This window comes from Chinchilla lanigera, unplaced genomic scaffold (genome assembly GCF_000276665.1).
Source record: "Chinchilla lanigera isolate Chin_1 unplaced genomic scaffold, ChiLan1.0 scaffold00014, whole genome shotgun sequence".
Taxonomy (NCBI): Eukaryota; Metazoa; Chordata; class Mammalia; order Rodentia; family Chinchillidae; genus Chinchilla; species Chinchilla lanigera.
This window is the reverse complement of record NW_004955415.1, coordinates 23305553-23325841: the sequence shown is the minus strand read 5'-3', so window position 1 is coordinate 23325841 and position 20289 is coordinate 23305553. Positions and strand designations below refer to the sequence as shown.

Genomic DNA, 20289 nt, shown 5'->3' with positions numbered 1-20289 from the left:
GTATGTTACTAAAAAGGATTATCTGAATATTAAAAATGCATATACTTGTGTTTTAGGGGTACAGATATTTGTCAGGAATCAACGTTCTACCCGATTGTGAAACTGCCCTAAATCACTACAAGAAAGTAGCAGATTATAGTGAGTCATCTTCATATATTTCATCTTCATATATAGTCATCTTCATTTATTTTAAGATAAACAGACTTGGGTCTGGGAGTGGATAGTCCAGTGATAGAGTACTTCCCTATCTTGTGCAAAGCTCTGGGTTCAATCCCCAGCACAGCCAAAAATACAAACAGCCAAAAATAAATAAATAAATAAACCAACCTTGCCAATCAACTTAAAAAAAATCAGTACTAGATGACATAAATTTATGGGATATTAAGTCTCTACTTTTAATATCTGCTATAATATAATTCTTTTAATACAATCATGAGTTTCTGTTTACTTTTCAAAAAGTTTTAAATCTTATATTCATCTTTTAGTTTTCTTGCTATATATTCCAAATGTTTCTGTTTTACTTGTTCTTACAACGTTCATTTCTGAAATTCAGAACAAATAAACATTAAGTACTTCCCATAAGTCTAACATTTAAAATATGAGAGAGTTTGTTAAAGTTTCTAATGAAATGAATATAAGGTATATATTTTGGAAAAAATCTATCACTGCCCTTGAGAATATTGCAGGCAATCATTATTCTATTGCCCTATCATCTATCTACACAAAATAGAGGATAAAGCTAAAAAGTGTTCCTAGGATCACTCTCAGAGTTGTAGGTAACATTTCATATTCCAACATCACTGAAGCAGATTATATGATACACCTTTAAATAAAAGTCTTCCAAGAAGTGAATAAGTCAACTCGACTTGTTTAATTTCTGTAATCAGAATAACATCCAAACATATACCTGTGGAGCTACGGGAATTTGAGAAAAGGAGGAAAAAAACCTACTTTTGAATTTAAGATGCCTCATAAAATCATGTCATATCTTTAAAGAATCTGGAATTACTACGTCTATATATGAATAATATATATATGGCTGCAAAGAATAACTAGTTCTCTTGCACTTCTCTCAGAACCAAATAAACAAAAATCACACATTTCTATTACTCATGGATCTTCCCTGTTACTAGAACAGATTTCTGCAGATTTAAGCAGAGTAAGCCCGATAATGTTTCCTCCAATTTGACCGTTATGTCTTGAAGCCTGTGTTTCCTAGCTATTCTCTGGCTTGTTTCTATTCACAGTTGCTGACAAACTGGAAAAAAATGAAGGAATTCCAGTGGAAAAAGTGAGACTAACCGAGAGACCTGAAAATTTGAGTTCTAACAGTGAGATTTTGGATTGGGACATATACCAATACTATAAATTTTTGGCAGAAAGAGGAGATGTTCAAATACAAGTAATGTATACAGATGAGACTGAATTATTAAAATGTGCAAATTTAAAGGGACCTGGTTCTTTCTGAATGCAAGAGGGATTAACAATGCCCCACCTTGAATGGGAAAAGGAAGAGACATTCCTCTTCGCTCTCCATGTTTTGTCCCATCATTTGCATTTCCTTCAGCTTATTGGAGAGCTAGTTTCCATAGTAATGGCAAGGTTTATTTTTGAAATTTCTTCCTGAGACATTGATTTTTTAAAACCTTAGATTTTAATTACAGAAAAAAAGCAATGTATTGCTGGTTTTAATACAGGTGAACTTTTACAAGGATCCCACGAATGAGACAGCATTTGTATGATCTTTGTGAGCCAAGAGCTAAAGCCCCTGTGCTCCTGTTCCCAGGTGTTGCTGTACATCAGCCAGCCGGCTTCCTGTCATTGAGCAAGCCGTGTGCCCAATAGCAACTAATTACCCCGTAAAATACATAGTCTGGAATGTTTCCCTGCTTCTTTCAAAACATGCCAACTGCATCAAACTAAATCAATATGCTATAGTAAAAGCATTAAGGAAATGCTTTCTTGTCTTTAAGTTAATATTACTGCTAAAATTGTTTTTTAAAATGATCATTCCTAGGTATCTCTTGGACAGTTACATCTGATTGGGAGGAAAGGTCTAGATCAGGATTACTATGTAAGTCAATCTCACCACTCAGTCACATGGGTGGGGAGGGTAGTAGTGAGGGAGGCTGGACGGGCAACAAAAAGTAAAGCGAAGGGGAGGTGGGGAAAAGTCTATGGTTACTTCCTTGCTCAGATATGCTTCTTAGCTTCGGAGGAAGAACAAAGTTCACCAGAGGGAGCACTTTCCTGCCTGCCTTCGTGTGCAAAGTGGTAGGGACCTCTGAGGGACAGCTGGGGAAGGCAATGCCTGTACACCCAATAAAACCCAGCACCTTCTTACCCTCACAGACTGTGGGGCTGGGGTTAGGCGAGGAGAATTCCCCCCTCCGCAGGCCTTGAGCAACCTATTCCCCAAAGACCAGCTGTCAAAAATCCACCTGGGAGGTTCCTGCTAAAAAGCCCAAGGACCAAGTTCATCTCCATTTGGTTAAATCAGAGGCTAGACTGCTTCTCAATTTAAAAAAAAAAAAAAAAGACATTACATGTGCTTATACGTTTGCAAAACTCCTTTTAGTTATTTTACTTAACCTTTTCTTATCCCAGTGAGCTTAGGGGATTAATTAACCATTAAAATTTATAGCAGAAGAAAAGAAAAGAACCAATAAACGTGACGTAGGAAGCATCCTTCTCAGTAAGATGCGAGTGCCGTGAGTTTTTGTCTAGATTCTGATTACTGTTTTCAGGCCCTAATCACCAAGAACTGGGGAAATAACTGAGATTCTTTCTACAAGACAATTTTGCAGCGCTTGTCATTTTATAGTAGCCATGCACTTACTGTCTCAAACTGTATTTCAGCACAATCCCAATGGCTAAGTGGTGGAAATTACTCCTTTATAAGGGTGTTACATAAAAAAAAAAATGTTATTACTTTCCATTTTATCTTGTATTCTCATTTAATGAATACGTCTTTTGTACTATATTTTGTATTTTATATGAGGTACAGTAAACGTCAGGTAAATGTCAAAGTTAATTTCATGAGATGTGATAAAAAAGTAGCAGTTTAAATAAGCATATGCATCCCAAGACAGCTCAAGTGAAGGTTTTCAGATTTTTTTAACCTAATCATAAGCAAAGTTTTAGCTGCTTTGGTGGAAAATTCTGAATTTATATTATCAGTCCAATGTCAGATTTCAGCCTGCAGTGCATTTCTTGTGTTAGTCATAGACTGCATAACAGGGGAGAATTTCTCATTTCCTGTAAACATGAACTTTGACTAGGTGTCAAGACACTCAAACATTAGCTGTAAGAACGACACACCAGTCTTTGCACGGTATAATAAACTCCACAAAATTATGTTCTTCCAGGGAGGCCCAGCCACCATGAACACTAGACGTTTGCTGGTGAGGGTGAAGACAAAGTCCAAGCCCAGGGCCAGCACTAAAGGATTTCAGGACCTTAGGGGCAGCAGCCAAGCAGTTGCATACCACCAGGAGCCCAGTCAGACTCTGCACCAGGCTCACTCATAGAAAGTTTTATTATGTGTGTTTTACAAACAAGGAGCTGAGGCTATGGAAATGAAGTAAATTGCTATAAGGTTCACAGCTTGGAAGCCGGGCTGTGTAAGAAATAGAATTTGAGCTCAGGCCTTCAGCGTTCAAAACGTGTTCTCTCCCTGTTAAATTTTATTTTATTTTGACCCTGCTCCTCCCAAAACTACAGCCTTTAAAAATCATTTTCACCATTTATTAAGGAAAAAGAAGGAAGGACATGGTCACTAGGTTCCTTATCTCTGACTTTCGGACAGCAGGTTGGGCCTCCTGCTTCCCATCCAGACATTCCAAGAGAGTGAGTTTAATTCCTGAAGAATCCCAGCAGCTGAGGACTCTCTGGGGCAAGTGTAGGCTGATCTCTTCTGTTGCCTTCAGCCTAATGAACATGACTTGATGGAAGTTGCAGTTAAAATCTTTAACCTTAAAACTGATTGGTTTATATATCATTTAATTTAGTCTGTGTAGCAAACCACTTCCAAACTTAGATGGCTTTAAACAACAACAGTTAATTTAATTCTTGATTTTAGAAAGCCAGCAATTTTGGCTAGGCTCAAATGAGCAATTCTGGTCTGAGCCAGGCTCAGCTAATCTAAGCTAGGCTTGCTCATGTATCTGTAATTAGGGAGTGGGAGTACTAGCCAGAGCTAGCTGGTTTATGATGGCTTTGTCTATGACAGCTAGGATGATCGGGGCTTCTTCCATGTGGTTTATCTTCTAACCAGCTGGCCCTAGAATTTCACACGGCATTAAAAAGTTCTAAAAACGCAAGAGCAGACATCTCTTCAGGCCTCACCTGAGAATTCACAAGTCACTTCTACCACAGCCTGTTGGCCAAAGAAAGTGACAAGGCAAGCAAGACAAAATTGGTAGGGAAATAGACTTCTCTCCGTGGGAGAGAACGGTCTGCATCTCACAGTGGTAGACTATTGTGGTCATTTTTGTAACTCGGCATAGCTTAAGTTGCACCAGGCTCAGCTTGGAATGGCAGGGGCAACCCAAACAGGACAGGCAAGATAAAAGGATAAACCTGATTTCCAAAAGGCTGTTACGACAGCCATTCCCATGCTTGGCTTTTTATCCTTCAAGTTGCATCTCAGAGGTGATTTTCTTGACCAGTTCTATTCTTCCATCACTTATTTATCACATTGTGTTTATTTTCCTCATGAGCATGAATTATATTGATCTTTATTATTGTCTGTGTCCCCACAGTGAAGTACAGGTTCTCTTTTGTCCTGCTTACCGTTGTGTATCTTGTATTCAGATTAATGCCTGGTACACATGAGGTACCCAGTAAATATTTATTGATGAATGAATGTATGATAGCATTCTAAATATTGTAGGTTGTTTCCCAACCTGAAAACCACCACTTGAACCTGTACACTGTTTCAGTCCACTAAGAAATCATGAGTATAAAGCTCTTTCAAAATGTGATGCCTCAATTTATTGCCAAACAAAATAATATCGGAATATCTGGAAATAAGAACTTTGCCTTTGGATTAATGTCTCTCGTGAGTTGGCATCACAGGCAGCATTTTCACCCTTCCCCTGATCCAATTCTTATCACTGAAAAGTATTTTATATGCAAGTCTTGATGGCATTATCTTGAATTTTTCTACATATAAATTTTAATGTCATTTGCATCCCTAAATATATACACACTCAGAATGAATTGCATTAGGAAAGCAAGGTGTTTGGGTGCATATTATTAAAGTGGGTAAAGTGTAATTGAACTTGGCAGAGAAATAATATCAAATATAAAAAATATCAAAGATAAAACCAACTGCTTTATCTACCTTATCACCTATTGTTTTAAAAAAGGAGCTAATATAATCCCTTTTCGGATGATTTCTATAACATGGGATAAGAGCAGTGTTCATAACTGTTTTTAAAACAATACATATTCTTTGCATTTTGTTTTATAAATCTATTAAATCAGGTATTTTCTTAGAGAAAATGAAAAGTCATATTCATTTTTTAAAGAGACATGAGTTCAAACAATAAAATTTCACTGAACATAACTGCTGAGACACACTGTCTTTCATCCTAAGACTTCATCAATGGTAAGACACCACTATTTTATGCTCTGCTGAGAAAGAAAAAAGCCTGCCAATATAAATTATACTATGCCATTGACAGTAAGAAGTGTGCAGATTACAATGCTGTAGCTGGAGATGTACATTTTAGGATTAATAAAATATAATGATAAGTGCTCAGTAAATATATGAAAGAAGGTAAGGGAGGAAGGAAGGGAGGAAGGAAGGGAGGAAGGAAGGAAGGAAGGAAGGAAGGAAGGAAGGAAGGAAGGAAGGAAGGAAGGAAGGAAAGAAGGAAGGCTGACTTAGATTCTAAGCAAAAACTTACACTGGCACTTATATATCATCCGTCAAAGTACCTTGCATGGTACGTTCAATGATGTTTAAACTATTTATATTCAATTGAAGTAACAGCATTAAGGCAGGTAAATTTTTTTAAAGAACAGAGAATTGGAATGCCAAGTAAGCTGTGACAGTAGAACAATGTGAGAGGCTGCATTTTTTGGTCTTTATGTGATTATGATAGTCAAGTGGAAGGAAAACTCCAGGAGTTTTATTTGCTTCTGGAGAATAGATTCATTTCTTTTAATAGTTCAAATCTTTTTCCCCTGAGTGAAACTTTTTTCAGAACTGTTGCACAATAATCAAGAGCCAAATTATTAAACTGGACTTTGAAAATGATTTCATAGAATCATGATATCTGAGCTAGAAGGTTCCATGAAGATTAAAGTCCACTTCCCTTGTTTCAGAGATTCGTAAACATTTCTTATTAACTCATTCTTGAAATATTTTCTGAGTGCTTAACATGGTAGACACTACATTAAGTAAAAGGATGCAACATTGAGGCAGACAAATTAGCAGATGAATTAGTGCATAGGGACAAATTAGGTGCCCTGAGACCACAGCAGAGAATCTGAAGGATTCTGAGGATAATGTGATTTGCATAAGTTACATACTTACCCGGAGACATATTTAGCTCTGATTCATAGATATTCATAATAAATACTTCAGTTTTGTTGGTAACATTCTCTAACTTGGCAGGTCATAAACTTAGATTATTCTAGACATTTCATTGTCAAAATTCCCTAATGCTTATAAATATCCAATAGCATCTATTTTCTGCCAAATAACATAAAAGTCCTTAGCCTGGAATTCAAGGATAAGGCCCCTCTTTCTACAAGTCTTAGCTTTTGAATATTCTATTTCAGTCATACTGAAATGATTACTATTTGCTGCGCATACTTAGACATTTCCATCTCTGTTCCCTTGCTTGTGACATTCCCTTAGCCTGCAATGACCTGTACATTGGTCATCTCCATCTTTTGTGAGGTCTGTATTATTTTAGCCTTCCTCTTTATAATGTGGAGGCAGAAGGCCAAGTACACGGGAATTGTATTCAGGCAGTTTATGGAACTCAAGTACTAGCTGCATGACTCTGAGTATCATTAAATGAGATGAAATATTAACAAAACATTTTTATTCTGATATTGTGAAGATTAGGAAAGTAAAAACTTGTAAGCACTTATTAGAAAACTGAGTATAATTTCTATTATTCAGTTATATTACACCCTTCAGATTCTTTTTGGCAATCCTTTCATCCAATCTATCACCTACCCCCTTATTACTGTTAACATATTTTCCTTTTCAGTACCACTTCTAGATATAGAAAATGAAGGGACTATATTTGTATTCATCTGTGAGTCACCTATAATACTGTATTGGTTAATTTTCCTGTTGCTGGAACCATATATCTGGTACCATGACTTGAAGGAGGAAATGGTTTCTTTTGCTCATGGTTTTAGGGCATGCAGTCCATGGTAAGCTAGCTCAAAGGCAAGGACATAATGGCAGAGGGGCCTATCTGAGAAATGCTACTTATCTCTTGGTGGTCAGGAGGCACAGCAAGGGAACAGTGCTAACAAAGAAGGGGTCAGGGCTAGATATAGGTTCCAAAGTTATGCCTTGACCCCCTCCACACATACAGGTTCATAAGTGTGTTTTATTAATCTATTGCAATTCCTAAGCCAATCAAGTTGACAAGCTTAACTACAGTCAACCCCTTGTCAACTTGACACCCGTACATATCTCCTCAAACCATACTTAATATCCAAATAAGTAAGTTTAAAATTCCACTTAACATGACACAACTATCCTTCAATGGAAAATGCACTCATCTCTTCCAAATGTCTCAAAGATTCTGACATTTCTCTAAAGTGTAAATTACAGTCTCCTCTAAGACTAGAGGCAAACTCTTAGCTGTGAATTTCTGTAAAATTCAGAAAGCAAGTTACTTCATTGCAAGACGGAGAGCGCAGGGTAAACATTCCCATTCCAAAAGGGAGAAACTGTGGGATAAAAAAGAATTGGACCAAAATAAGATTGAAACTCTACAGGGAAAACATTAAGCTCTGTATCTCCACGTATGGCACTGGTGCAGATGATGGTGAGATGTGAGCTCCAAAGGGCTTGGGGAGTCCTAGCTCTAAGGCATTGCTGGGTGCAGTCTACACATCTTTCTTTGGCTGATTCCATTTGCAGCCTGCAGCTTTCCTCAGCAGATGCACATTCCTGGCGTTTTCAATTTCCTTAGCTCTCCATGACACATTCAGCTTCATTTCCACAGCTTTATGCATTACCTTCTCAGGGGCACATTGCCTGGACTCTCAGGACTTTGTCTGAAATCTGGATACAAGCCTCCATGACCCCAAAAGTCCAGCATTCTGCATGCCTGAATAACCTGCATTATGTGAATGAAACCATTGTCTGTTGCCCACTCAAGCAGCAGCCAGGCCCATTTGAACCATGACCCCAGTGTATTTGGAAGGCCTTGATGGTTGAGCATGATGAAATGAATCCTGGGAAACCAATCCCTAGGAGGCCCCTTTCAAGGTGTGGGTCTAGGGACACTCTTCTCAAATAGAGGCTTACACTTTTGCACCCTTGAGCCTGTGGTGGTAGTGCTGGTGGTGGTGTAAGGGGGTCTTCCTGATTCCTGAGATACCCTCAAGGCATCTTTCTTCTTGTCCTAGTTCAGAGTACCTGGTATTTTTTTAATGGCAATAATCTTTTCAGCAGTCAAAACTTCTTTGGCCCCAGCTTTATACACAGTTCTTTTGGAGCCAAAACTTAAGTTTTCAGATATTTTTGTTCTCCTTTTTGCTCCTTTTCCACTATAAATCTGGCCAAAATCAGCCAACAGTACCCATGCCACCATCCATCCAAAAGTTGACACTTTCTCCACCAGATCAATTTGTTCATTGCTTTTAAATTCAAATTCTGCAAGTCTCAGGACGTGGACAAAGATTCAAAATGTTGACAGTTATTTGCCAGAATGTAACATGTATGACCTTTTGTTCATTTCCCAATATAGTCCCCATCTGAAATATCATGAGCTTGGCCTTTACTGCCTACATTTCTATTGGCATTTTGGTCTTCTGACCTCTGAGTAGAATCACACACCTATCTTTTACAGCATTTTAGGGATACTCTTGCTCACATCTCCAAACCTTTGCAAACTCCTCCCTAAACCAGTTCAAAGGCCACTGAACTTCATGGTCAGATGAAGTCACAGCAACAACCCCACTTCTCTGGTACCAATTTTATGTAATTGTCAGTTTTCCATAATGCTGGGAACAAATACCCGATACCCACAACTTAAAGGAGGAAATGGTTTATTTAGCTCATGATTTCAGGGTATTCAGTCCACAGTCAGCTAGAGCAAAGACAGGAACATCATGGTGGAGGACTTGGTGGACTTGGTGGAAGAATACTTCTCATTTCATGGTAGCCAGGAAGCAGAGCAGGGAGGGGAACAGTGCCAGAAAGAAAGGGACCAAGGACCAGATATAGACTCCAAGGCCATTCCTACTTGACCCTGCCAGACACATCCAGAAAAGTGCTTTTCTCATCTCCTAGGCAACTCCAAGCCAATCAAGTTGACAATTAAACTTAACTGTCACAAATTTCTAATATATGATCATACATATACTATATTTCAATTAAATTTTTGAAAGGATAAATGAAGATAGGAAAAGAAGAATAGATACATAGTGGATAAAGTTCAGCAAAGGTGGTATTTGCACTTATGTCTACAGACAGATTTTAGCAACAAGCATATGATTCCCAAATAAGTTGGCAATGTTTCTTGAGCAAATTTCCATATAAAAGAGATGCCACATTTCTTCCTTAAACATTCTCTTCTTTTTAGGTAGGATCAGACCCTTGCATATCAACCTAGTCAATCCTAATAGGACACTTTGGAGAGGATCTTCATGGTTTATTCATGGGCCTGATCTCTTATTACATGTGTAACTGCTAAGGGATTTTCTAGAAGTTCAAGCTAAGGCCTGTAGAATATGGGAGCAAGGCACAAGTCAGCTTTTATGTGTTCTAGACTCAGCATTTCATTTAATATTATGACCTAGAAGTCAGAGGCTTTGCTGCCTCCTTCAATTTGATTTAGAAGTAATTGTCCCAAAGTCTCAGCAGGCATCTAGGTGTATCTGGTCTTACTCTGTCTTCCAAACATTAGAATTCTGCCAAGTGTAGTACAAACTCTTCTAAAATAAGTACAAAGTGTTAACAGTGAAGCTGACCTTTTCAAAATAGTGGACTAGTTAGCTCTATTTCTGAGAATCATCTCTCCCTACAAAGCCAAATGCCTACCATGCTTTTCCAAATGTGAGAAACAAGTCTTCACATTCTAAAATTATATATGTGATATGTAGATCTAAATATATAGATAGACATAGATCTATCTCCCACTCTTGATATAGATATAGACTGATAGATATAGATATAGAAGTAGATGTAGATAGATATGGATATTCTCCCAGTCTTTAGGTTTATGGTTGAAACAGCACTTGGAATAGTGCCTTGGACAAAGTGGGCATTTCATAGATATTTTTGAATGCATATTGAATGAACAAAGAAGTTGGGTTCAAAAAGCCATTTTGTGGGATTTATTTGTGACTGGGAATAACGCTGTTCCTCTTCTCCCCAGAAAGCATTATACTACTTTTTGAAGGCAGCAAAGGCTGGGAGTGCAAATGCCATGGCGTTTATAGGAAAGGTACATGCTTCAAATTGATCAATATTTTTCATTTCTTAAAAACCTAAAAAATGGACTGGGGATATAAATAAGTGTTAGAGTGGCTACTTGGTGTGCACAAGGCCATAGGTTCAATCCTCAGTACAGAAAAAAAGAAAAGAAAGAAGAGAAGCAGGAAGGAAGGAGAGGAAAGAAGGAAGGAAGGAAAGAAGGAAGGAAGAAAGGAAGGAAGGAAGGAAAGAAGGAAGGAAGGAAAGGAAGAAGGAAGGAAGAGAAGGAGGAAAGGAAGGAAAGGAAAGGAAAGGAAAGGAAAGGAAAGGAAAGGAAAGGAAAGGAAAGGAAAGGAAAGGAAAGGAAAGGAAAGGAAAGGAATGGCATCAGCTTACTGAACACGGTAGGGTGACAAGACTGAAGGTCTCTTTCATGGAAGCAGCTGAAGGGGCATTTAGCTGCCATTGAGGGTAGTATTCTAGAGGTGACAGGTTGGGAAGGAGCCCCATACAACGTACAATGTGAAGCATCAAAAGTAGCACTTCCCATGCTCCTGTGTTGAGTGTCTATGAGCCCTGAGCTCCCCACAGTCCCAGCAGGTAACAGGAGACCCAGTGCACTGAAGACTGGTACAGTCCTCAGGCCAAGCAGGTGCCTCTTTCCTCTACCCTGGGAATGAGAACCAGCTCTAAAGCTGACCAAGTTCCACTCTTATGCCACTTCTGATAGGAGGTCCCCTGTGACTGCTGAGCAGCCTTGTAGAGGATTCTTCTATCCAAAGATGTTCTTTCTCCCTCAAAGACCACTGCCTCCCTACTTCCTACTGAGGCCCTTGGCTCCCTGTAGCCAATTTATTTCAGTAACCATGGGGATTAGTGCCCTCCTTCTGGAAGTGCCACACATAATAATTTAGATTCAAGAAACAGGATAAAACCCAAATAAGGTCCACTTCTTTGCCCACCTGCAAAGTTAGTAAGGATATATGTAGATTGTGACTTTAGCTATTTTGGGGTTTATTGAGGTACAAATCAAATAACTTAAAAGTTACTATTTTGAAATGTCCACTTCAACATCAGTTATCACATCTACCATGCTGTGTAATCATTATTCCTATTTAGTTTTAAAATACTTCCATCTCCCTGAGATTCTTTTGCTTTTTATATTCTCTCTTCATTGTTTCTCCTAGATGTATTTAGAGGGGAATCCTGCTGCACCACAGAATAACGCTACTGCTTTCAAATACTTTTCCATGGCAGCTAATAAGGTATGTCCTCAACTCACTACTACAAACACATAAAAATAATTGGCTTTTATTACAAGAAGATTGATGCCAACGAGTTGACTTCAAAGTCCCAAGCCCAGATAATGGGCCCAGAAGGAGTTTTAGGTCCTGGAGAAATACAGTATCATTGACAATAAACTACACTGTTAACGTGGAGATGCAAACATGTGTTCCTCATAAATGAAGAAGGGCAGTGACTTGTGTTGCCCCAGCAGGGACCAGCAGAAGGCCAGCCAACAACTCAGTTTTCCCTTCTCCTGTGCAATAGTTGAAGCCGTGCATCTAGCTTAGGAATGGGAAACGAAAGAGATGAGGGCAGAGGAATGGAAAGCTCACCTGCTAATGGTAATCAGCTCAGGACAAAGATAACCAGGAAATGTCTGGTTTTCTCCAGTCACATCTGAGCTCCCCTTGCCCCAGGCAGGTGGTTGTAAGGCAGCTGGCCAGGACAAAGTGATTAAAAACAAGGTACTAGAGATAGGATCCCTGGCTTAAATGCCAGCACTGCAATAGTATGCCTGTGTGTCCATGGTTACTTAGCATTTCTGTGCCTCACTTTCTCCATCTGTACTATGAGAATACATGATTTGGCTGATGGTCTTACCTGTTTAAGGAGTTGGTGTATATGTGTCTCATATTATAAAATACTCAAAGCAGTGCCTGGCACATGTAAGTGTTGTGCATCTGTTGTTATCTTTTGCAGTCTGAAGCCAGTTAGACTGAACACTGAAGCAGATCCAAGGGCAAAAAGGATTGCAATTATAAGCAAATGTAGAAATAGTATAGCATCTGTCCTCTACATCTTAGGTTCAACTTCCATGGGTTCAACCAACTATGAATCAAAAAGTTTAATGAAACATTACATCTGTAGTGAACATCTGCAGATTTTTTTGTCATTATTCCCTCCTAAATAATTGCATATAACTACTCATATGCAGCTTTTATATTGACAGATGATTTCAAGAATACAGGAAGATATATGTATGTTATGTACAAATATTAAGTCACTTTACCTAAAGGATCTGTGGGTTTTGTTATCTGGGGAGTCCTGGAGCCATGGCCCCTCATATTCCATGGGAAGACTCTGTTAGAGTCTTTCCCTCTGCTGCTCAGCTCAGTGAGGCTGGTATCAGATAAAACTTAACAAGCTAATTTGAATTCTTTTAATGCATAAACAACGTTCTCATCCTAACATCCCGTCAACCAACTTTTGGCAACTGGCCTTCATATATTTGCTATTCCCACAAGTAAGAAGCATTTTGTTCTCTTAGAACTTCATAATTTAACACCTGCAGTAAAAATGTTTTCAAATTGAGGAATATTTTCAACTATTCTCAGTTTTCAAAGCCTACATGCTGCTTAGGAGCCTGGTTATAAATGAGTATCACCTCAGAGTTGCTCTTGTAATGCAAATTACTGGGAAGGCTAGGACTGCCCACCCCCCTGTAATTTATGCAAAACAATTGCTCAGCAAAATAATCATCTGAAGTACCATTAGATTAGGAGGACCAGGAAGAACAGACCAAAAAGGAGGTATCTGAGGAAATCTTTTATAATCTAGCAAATAATGTTAATTTTCAGCCTAAAAGAATGATGTTAGGAAGTTGGGTGTGTAAATTAATTAACCCTAACTATTCAGGGCTTAGTAATCAGCGGTGATCTGGGTTATACATGTTCTAAACCTAAGATTTCTCTTTTTACAAAGGAAATCTAAAATGGTACTTCAGGTAATTACTCTGAATGGCATTAGGTGGGCATAGACAAAGACTCCTGCTTTTTAATTTTGTTTGAAGTTTATACCAGTGTCAGCACACAAAATTACCAATTTTTACAACCTCTTTTGTATTATTCACTTACAAACATTTAAGTAAAAAAATGATTTAAGTAAAAAAAATTTATGTAAAAATAAAACATTGATAAGATATTGAGCCCGTTTTGGATGATATGCCTCTGGTTCCCTCTCACAGCTGCAAACACATCAGGCCCAATCCATCTCCACACATTTGTTATACCCTCAAGAGTCCCACAGTCCAAACCCTACTGGGCCCCAGGGCAAGTTCAATCCTCTGTCTTCTTTCCCCAAATCTGTCCTACCCGTTTTGGGTAACATGGTCTCTTCCTTCCAAATTTGTCCCATATTCACGCTCTATCTTGCAGTTTTCTGCTTTCTGACTTCTTCCCTACTATCTGGTTCCAAGTCTCATCACCTCAAGGAGGGCAAGGTCCTAGTCAATAGCTGAGTTCATTTAAATATTTGGCAAATGAATACTGCTCCCAGATTTCCATCAGCCTAAGTAAGACTATTAAGCCCTAGTTTGGAAGCTACATATTGGTGGCTTCCTACACATGTGTTGCATTGGGCTCAGAAAATGTTTTAAGAGCCAGCAAATTTCACATCAAAATGTGAACAGTTAGATCTTTTCATGGTTCATTGGTGTGATGACTGGGTGTTTCACGTTTCACACCATAATGTAAAATGTACCTCCATCCAACCTTGTTAAGATGTTGGCATATTACCCATCTGATATGGGGGAGAGCTGTCCATTTCACTTTTCTTGGAAAATGGCAATGGCTGACCACATAGTACTGTCATCCTTGTGGCAATAAGTGGCTCTGCTGTCTTTGGACAGGGCAGGTACACTCTGGTTTGCCTTGGCCTCTACCTCTCTCTCCATCACGTGGCCTACACTACTGGCATGGCTTCTGGAGATACCTGAGGGTGAACAGATATTCTGGACTTTCAACTGTTGATGACTACGCCAGTGAGCTACTAGTTTTCCAGGGACTTTTGCCGCGAAGCAAAACAGTTTGTCCCAACTATTCTAATTTCCTCACTCTTTGCCCTCTTCCATCCCTCTTTTCATTTTTATTTGCTTTCCCTTCCATTTTCCTCAATATCAGAATGAAGCTAGATAGAAGACAGGCTCTCTAGATTTTGTCAGATTGATCACACTAGATCCTTGTATGCCCAGAACAGAGTCCAGGACTCCTAGAAGCCACATGTAGATGTGGCCAGGAAAGAAGCAAGAAGAGAGCAGTTAAGAATTCTTAGGATACTGGGTCCTTTGGTATGCACAGCCTCAAAATATGCACTACAGGAATCTCTGAACAGTATTTACACTATGCCTTCTCTACTTATGTGGCCCTTTGTGTCAGTAAGGTATTTTCTGGTTGCATCCATAATGGCTAAATTTAGATGGTAAGAAGAAATTTGGAGAGTTTTCTATCAGAAGTTAATTTCCTGAGAAAATACCTGTGAAACAAACCTATATATCTACGGAAAGAAAACCAAGTGGCTGCTCTTAGCCTCTCACATGATCACCAGGGAGTGAAATGCATGAGGGAAGATAGAAAGAAAAGGTGTTTTTTAGTTGGGAAAGCCAATTGTGGGGTTTAGTCCTTACTTAGAATTGATTTGCTAAATACCAATACGTTTGAACTCAGGCAAGTTGACCATTATCTTCTAGTACTAAATGTACTGAATACCGTCTTCAGTATTCAGAATGTTAGAAGAAAAGGCAATATAGTTTAGCATCAAGTGGAAAAGAAAACGTCAGTGGTTCTATAATCAGTCGAATTTCGACAAAGAAATATATGCACAGTGCTTTCCTGTGTGTATTGGGTGGGCTGAAGTCCACCATTCATGTCAACATGTTTTGACCAAAGTAGGCAACAATTGACTGGATTGACTTTGCGATTCTGGAAAACTTCTTTACACCTTTTTTTTTTTTTCCGGTACCAGGAATCGAACTCAGGACCTTGCGCTTGCCAGGCAGGCACTGTGCCACTGAGCTAAATCCCCAGCCCCACTTTACACCTTTTAAGATGCAGCTCAAATGCCACCATCCTGAAACATAATTCTGTCCCATTCCTACCCTCAACCAAGCTGTTGTGTGCCCTACTTCTAGGAACTCACAACTTCCTTTTAAGATTTAGCACATTGGAGATAGCTTTAAGAAATCTGACCCACCCCTTAACATTGCTCGGAGCCCACTTATTCACAAACCCTCCTGGTTCATTCACCATTCACGTCTCTTACTTCAGCTCAGTGTCTATTGTGGAATCATACACAAAGCAAATATTAAATAAGTGCTGACTGACAGCAAGAGAAACCACCAACAGAGTGAAGAGACAACCCAAAATGTGGGAAAAGTGTTTACCAGCTGTTCCTCGACAAAGGATTGCTATCAAGAACATATAAAGAACTCAAAAATATCAGACTTCCCAAATTTAAAGACCTAATCCAAAAATGGGCATCTGAAATGAATACATACTTCTCAGATGAAGAAATATAGACAGCAAACAAATATATGAAAAAATGTTCAACATCACTGGTCATTTGAGAAATGCAAATTTGAACAACACTGAGTTCCATCTCTGCCCAGAAAGAATGCCTATAATTAAGAAACCAACCAATAACAAATGTTGGAGGGGCTGTGGGGAAAAAGGAACTCTTTTCCACTGTTGGTGGGAGTGTAGACTGGTGCAACCACTGTGGAAATTAGTGGAGATTCCTCAAAAAAATAAGACTAGAGGTTCCATTTGACCCAGCTATTCCTCTTCTGAGTATCTTCCCAGGAGAGTTAAAAACATACCACAGCAATATATGTGCGCCTATGTTTATAGCAGCACAATTTGTAATAGCTAGATCTTGGAAACAACCCAAATGCCCATCAGCTGAGGAATGGACAAAAAGGATGTGGTCTTTTTATACAATGGAGTACTACTGAGCCATAAGGAAGATAAACTGGAAACTTCTATAGGTAACTGGATGCAAGGTGAGACTATACTCAGAAGTGAAATAAACCAGATGCACATGTGTAAACTTTGTATTGTCTCCCTAATATGAGAAGCTGAAAAAGTAAATAAGATCCAAAATGTACAATAGAGATCATAAAACAGGAAAAAACTGTTCAAAAGGAAAGAGAAACTGAGATGGGGAAAAGAAGGGAAAAGCTAAGGTAGTTACACTACTAATTCCTTTTAGTTCATTGACAACAAAGTTTTGTGCTACTATTGTTTGGACAATTAAATGCCGATATCTTGTACTCTGAATAACTAATTTAAAGATAACAATATGCAGTGTATTAACCATTGTTACCCTCCTATTATCTCGTTCTGAAATTTCGTTTTATTTTTTCTCTTTAAATAAATTTTTTTTAAAATGAGTGCTGACTGAAAGCATCAAGTAAAGATTTGACTTTCATTTCCCTTTTCCTTCTCTTGTCAGAGGGGAATACAAAAGTATGGAATGATAAACTAGAGAGGATCAAAATAACCTGCCAACTGCAGGGTAACCTGCCTTGATTACTGCCTTAATGGGGGCATTTCAAATATTTTGAATGATTTTGAAGTAATTTTCCTTATCGTGAATTCTTTTGGGACTTGACTAGGATTTTAAAATTCTTCTAGGGCAATGCAATTGGTCTTCATGGACTTGGTCTCCTTTACTTTTATGGAAAAGGAGTTCCAGTGGTAAGTCAAATAATTGTATTACCTTTCCAGCATGCTTCTGGCAATTTATAAGGTAAAACTGATGACCATTCATTAATTGGTAGGAATTAGTCTCTATCATATGGTTGGCCAAACTATTATATCTGATAACAGAGAATAAAATAATTTAGTAAAATCTTTGTTTGCCAAACAGACATAGAAGAACAAGCTTGTGACAAGAATAGCAACTCTAATTATATCTTAGAATCATAGATTCTAAATAGCCTTGGAAATATCTGTCCCCTGAAGATATTTTTGATAAAGAAATTTATCTTCTTTATCTGTCTTTCAAGTGACCTTCCCCTGATATTTAACAAAACCTGTTGTCAGTGTATAAAAATATATAATTTACAATGATATAATTCTTTCCTAGTAGTATCTAACATAATAAAATAAAATGTATTATATGCCTGACACTATTTTAATTAGCATAAATCACATAAAGCACTGTCTATACTCTAAAAAAAAAGCATAAAAGGCAATTGTTACCATGAAGTTACTCATATAGCTATGAATAAGAGTACAATTATCTTCCAGAATTATGCCAAAGCACTTAAGTACTTTCAGAGAGCTGCAGAGAAAGGATGGCCCAATGCACAGTTCCAGCTCGGCTTCATGTATTACAGTAGGTACTACAGATATTCTGCTGTATTTATAATTACCTTAGTAAATCTGCCTCTTTTATAACAAAAATCAAAGGTAATGTGAGTGGCTTTAAAAAGAATATTCAGGCAGCAGTTTGATCAGACTCAAGGAAGACATGAGGAAAGAGCACCAGGTGGAGGAGGCAGCAAGGAAGTATAGAATCGGGAAGCTCATCTTTGATGTGGTTAAGCTTAGGGTTCCTGCAAATCCCCAAGAGCAAGTATGTAACTGAGAATAAACGTCAAAATTGGAGAGAAAGATTTCAGAGACATCAGCCTACAGGTGTGAGTGAACAGTAGCTGAGATACAAAAAGAAAAAAAATGAGGAAAAGGAGAAACGGACAAAGATCAAAAATCTGAGGCTCTTCTGTGCCATTCTGAAAGCATAGGCAGAGGCGGACTGAGCACCCAAAAGAAGCAAAAAGGCATGGCCAGAAGAACAGGAAAAAATTCATATAAAAGGGAGCTAAAGGAAAGAACTTTCCAGAAAGAATAAATTAATGAATAGCAGCCCTGGGAGATACAGTGAAAAGTCTGGTTTGAAGAAAAAGAGTGAGGAGGGTGGGTTAGAAGAGACTTGGCAATATAGATAATTTTGAGAATATTGGACTGGTTGGGGTGGAAGTCAGATGACAATGAGTTAGGGTGTGAATGAGAGGGGAGGAAGTAGATGAATGAAAACTCCTTGCACAAGCTGGGCATGGTAGCACAGGCCTGTGATCTCAGCACTCTGGGAGGCTAAGGCAGGAGGATCACAAGTTCAAACCCACCCTTGGCAACTTAGCAATTTAGAAAGTCCCTGTCTCAAAAAGATATGGGAATGAAGCTCAGTGCAATGGGCTAACTTCAATCCCCAGTACCAAAAAAAAAAAAAAAAAAAAAAAAAATCTTGCAAGAAGTGTGCTTTGTTTTTAGATAGGGAGAGGCTCAGGCAAAATTGAAGTTGATAAAATGAGATCCTAGAAAAAATCTAGGTATGAGGATGTAGGTGGGTGGAGGCCTCTTTAGCCCTGACAGAGAAGTGGGATTTCTCATCCTTGAAGATTGGAAGGAGGAAGGCACAGAAAACAGGATGTAAATATGGGGAGGGAGGGAGAGGCAAGTGAGGAAAGACAATAGGAAGTTTTCTTCCATGTACTAGGGAAAAAGTTGCCTCTGGGAGCAGAGATACAGAGGTTGGGACAGAGGGTTTCCGAAAGCCACGAAGGTTTGTAATAAAGCCTGGGGGACCAGGAAAGGAGGTGGTCAGAACAAGGACCAGGAGATCTGAACATAGCCCTGCTAAGCTCTCCTGTCACTGGAGGAACCAGGCCGGCGATGATCAAGGAGGTCAACTCTGGCCAATAGGTCATCTGGTATCTTCCATGATAGATCAGCAGGAAGCCCTACTTTTTATGCAGAATGGAGGCCTTGCTCCTAGTTCATTTAAGTCCTCAGCTTAAGATCTGTCTGATATTTCAAGCTGCTAGAATGAGTAATAGCAATGGTACATTAAATTTTGTATGTTTCAATTCATTTAACTCATTCAACATGCCTGGGAGTATCCCACAGTTTACAGATGAGCAAACGGAGCTATATTGAGTTCAGATATCTTGTCCAAGACCACATGGGTAGTGGATGTGGGATTCAATTTTAGAAATCTCCTTCAAGAGCTTTTGTTTTTAGTTGCTGCATGGCCTTGCCCATAAGGTCACGAAATATTAGAGCTGGAAGGGAATTTAAAGACCCTCTCGGGAATGCTCCCTCCTTTTGCAAGTAAAATGTCTAGATGAGCCCAACTCAGCCAATGGGGAAACAGCCAGGAAAAGAATTGCTGTTGCTGGAAATCTGCTCATTCTCTGCCTGTACCCAAACGCCTCTCCTTTCTCCTAGTATGAACTGGGTCAGATTGGTTTTCCTGGAGCTGGGAATTACCTACTTCAGGCTCTGTTACTGTGTACGCATGAGCTATACTGGTGTCCTGGCACAGAAGGATGACAAGGACAGTGAGAAGATCATGGCGCAGCTTCTGCTCCTCAGAGACAGCTACTTGGTCTCTTTTTCATTAGTTCACATTACACCAAATTGAGATGCTGCCGTGAGACTAAACAGTTCTTTCTTTGTTTTCAAAATGGGAATATTCTTATTTACAACCTAACTCTTCTACCCACCCACTCCCAAATAGTAGATTTAAAGGAGTCTGACTTTTGGTGGAGTGTTCTCACCCTATTTAAGCTAGCAAGCATCACTATGACTATTACG

General features: G+C 38.8%; 1 protein-coding gene across 2 annotated transcripts in view; it reads left to right on the top strand.

Annotated features, from left to right (window-relative positions):
- Positions 1–20289, top strand: part of Sel1l2 (sel-1 suppressor of lin-12-like 2 (C. elegans)) — a 102271-nt gene that overhangs the window by 66772 nt on the left and 15210 nt on the right. For both annotated transcript variants that reach the window (XM_013512281.1, XM_013512280.1), the window contains exons 8-14: positions 57–138; positions 1248–1402; positions 2018–2074; positions 10590–10658; positions 11815–11892; positions 17323–17385; positions 17941–18028. In XM_013512281.1, the coding sequence (XP_013367735.1) occupies positions 57–138; positions 1248–1402; positions 2018–2074; positions 10590–10658; positions 11815–11892; positions 17323–17385; positions 17941–18028 (592 nt within the window). The remainder of the gene's footprint in view (positions 1–56; positions 139–1247; positions 1403–2017; positions 2075–10589; positions 10659–11814; positions 11893–17322; positions 17386–17940; positions 18029–20289) is intronic.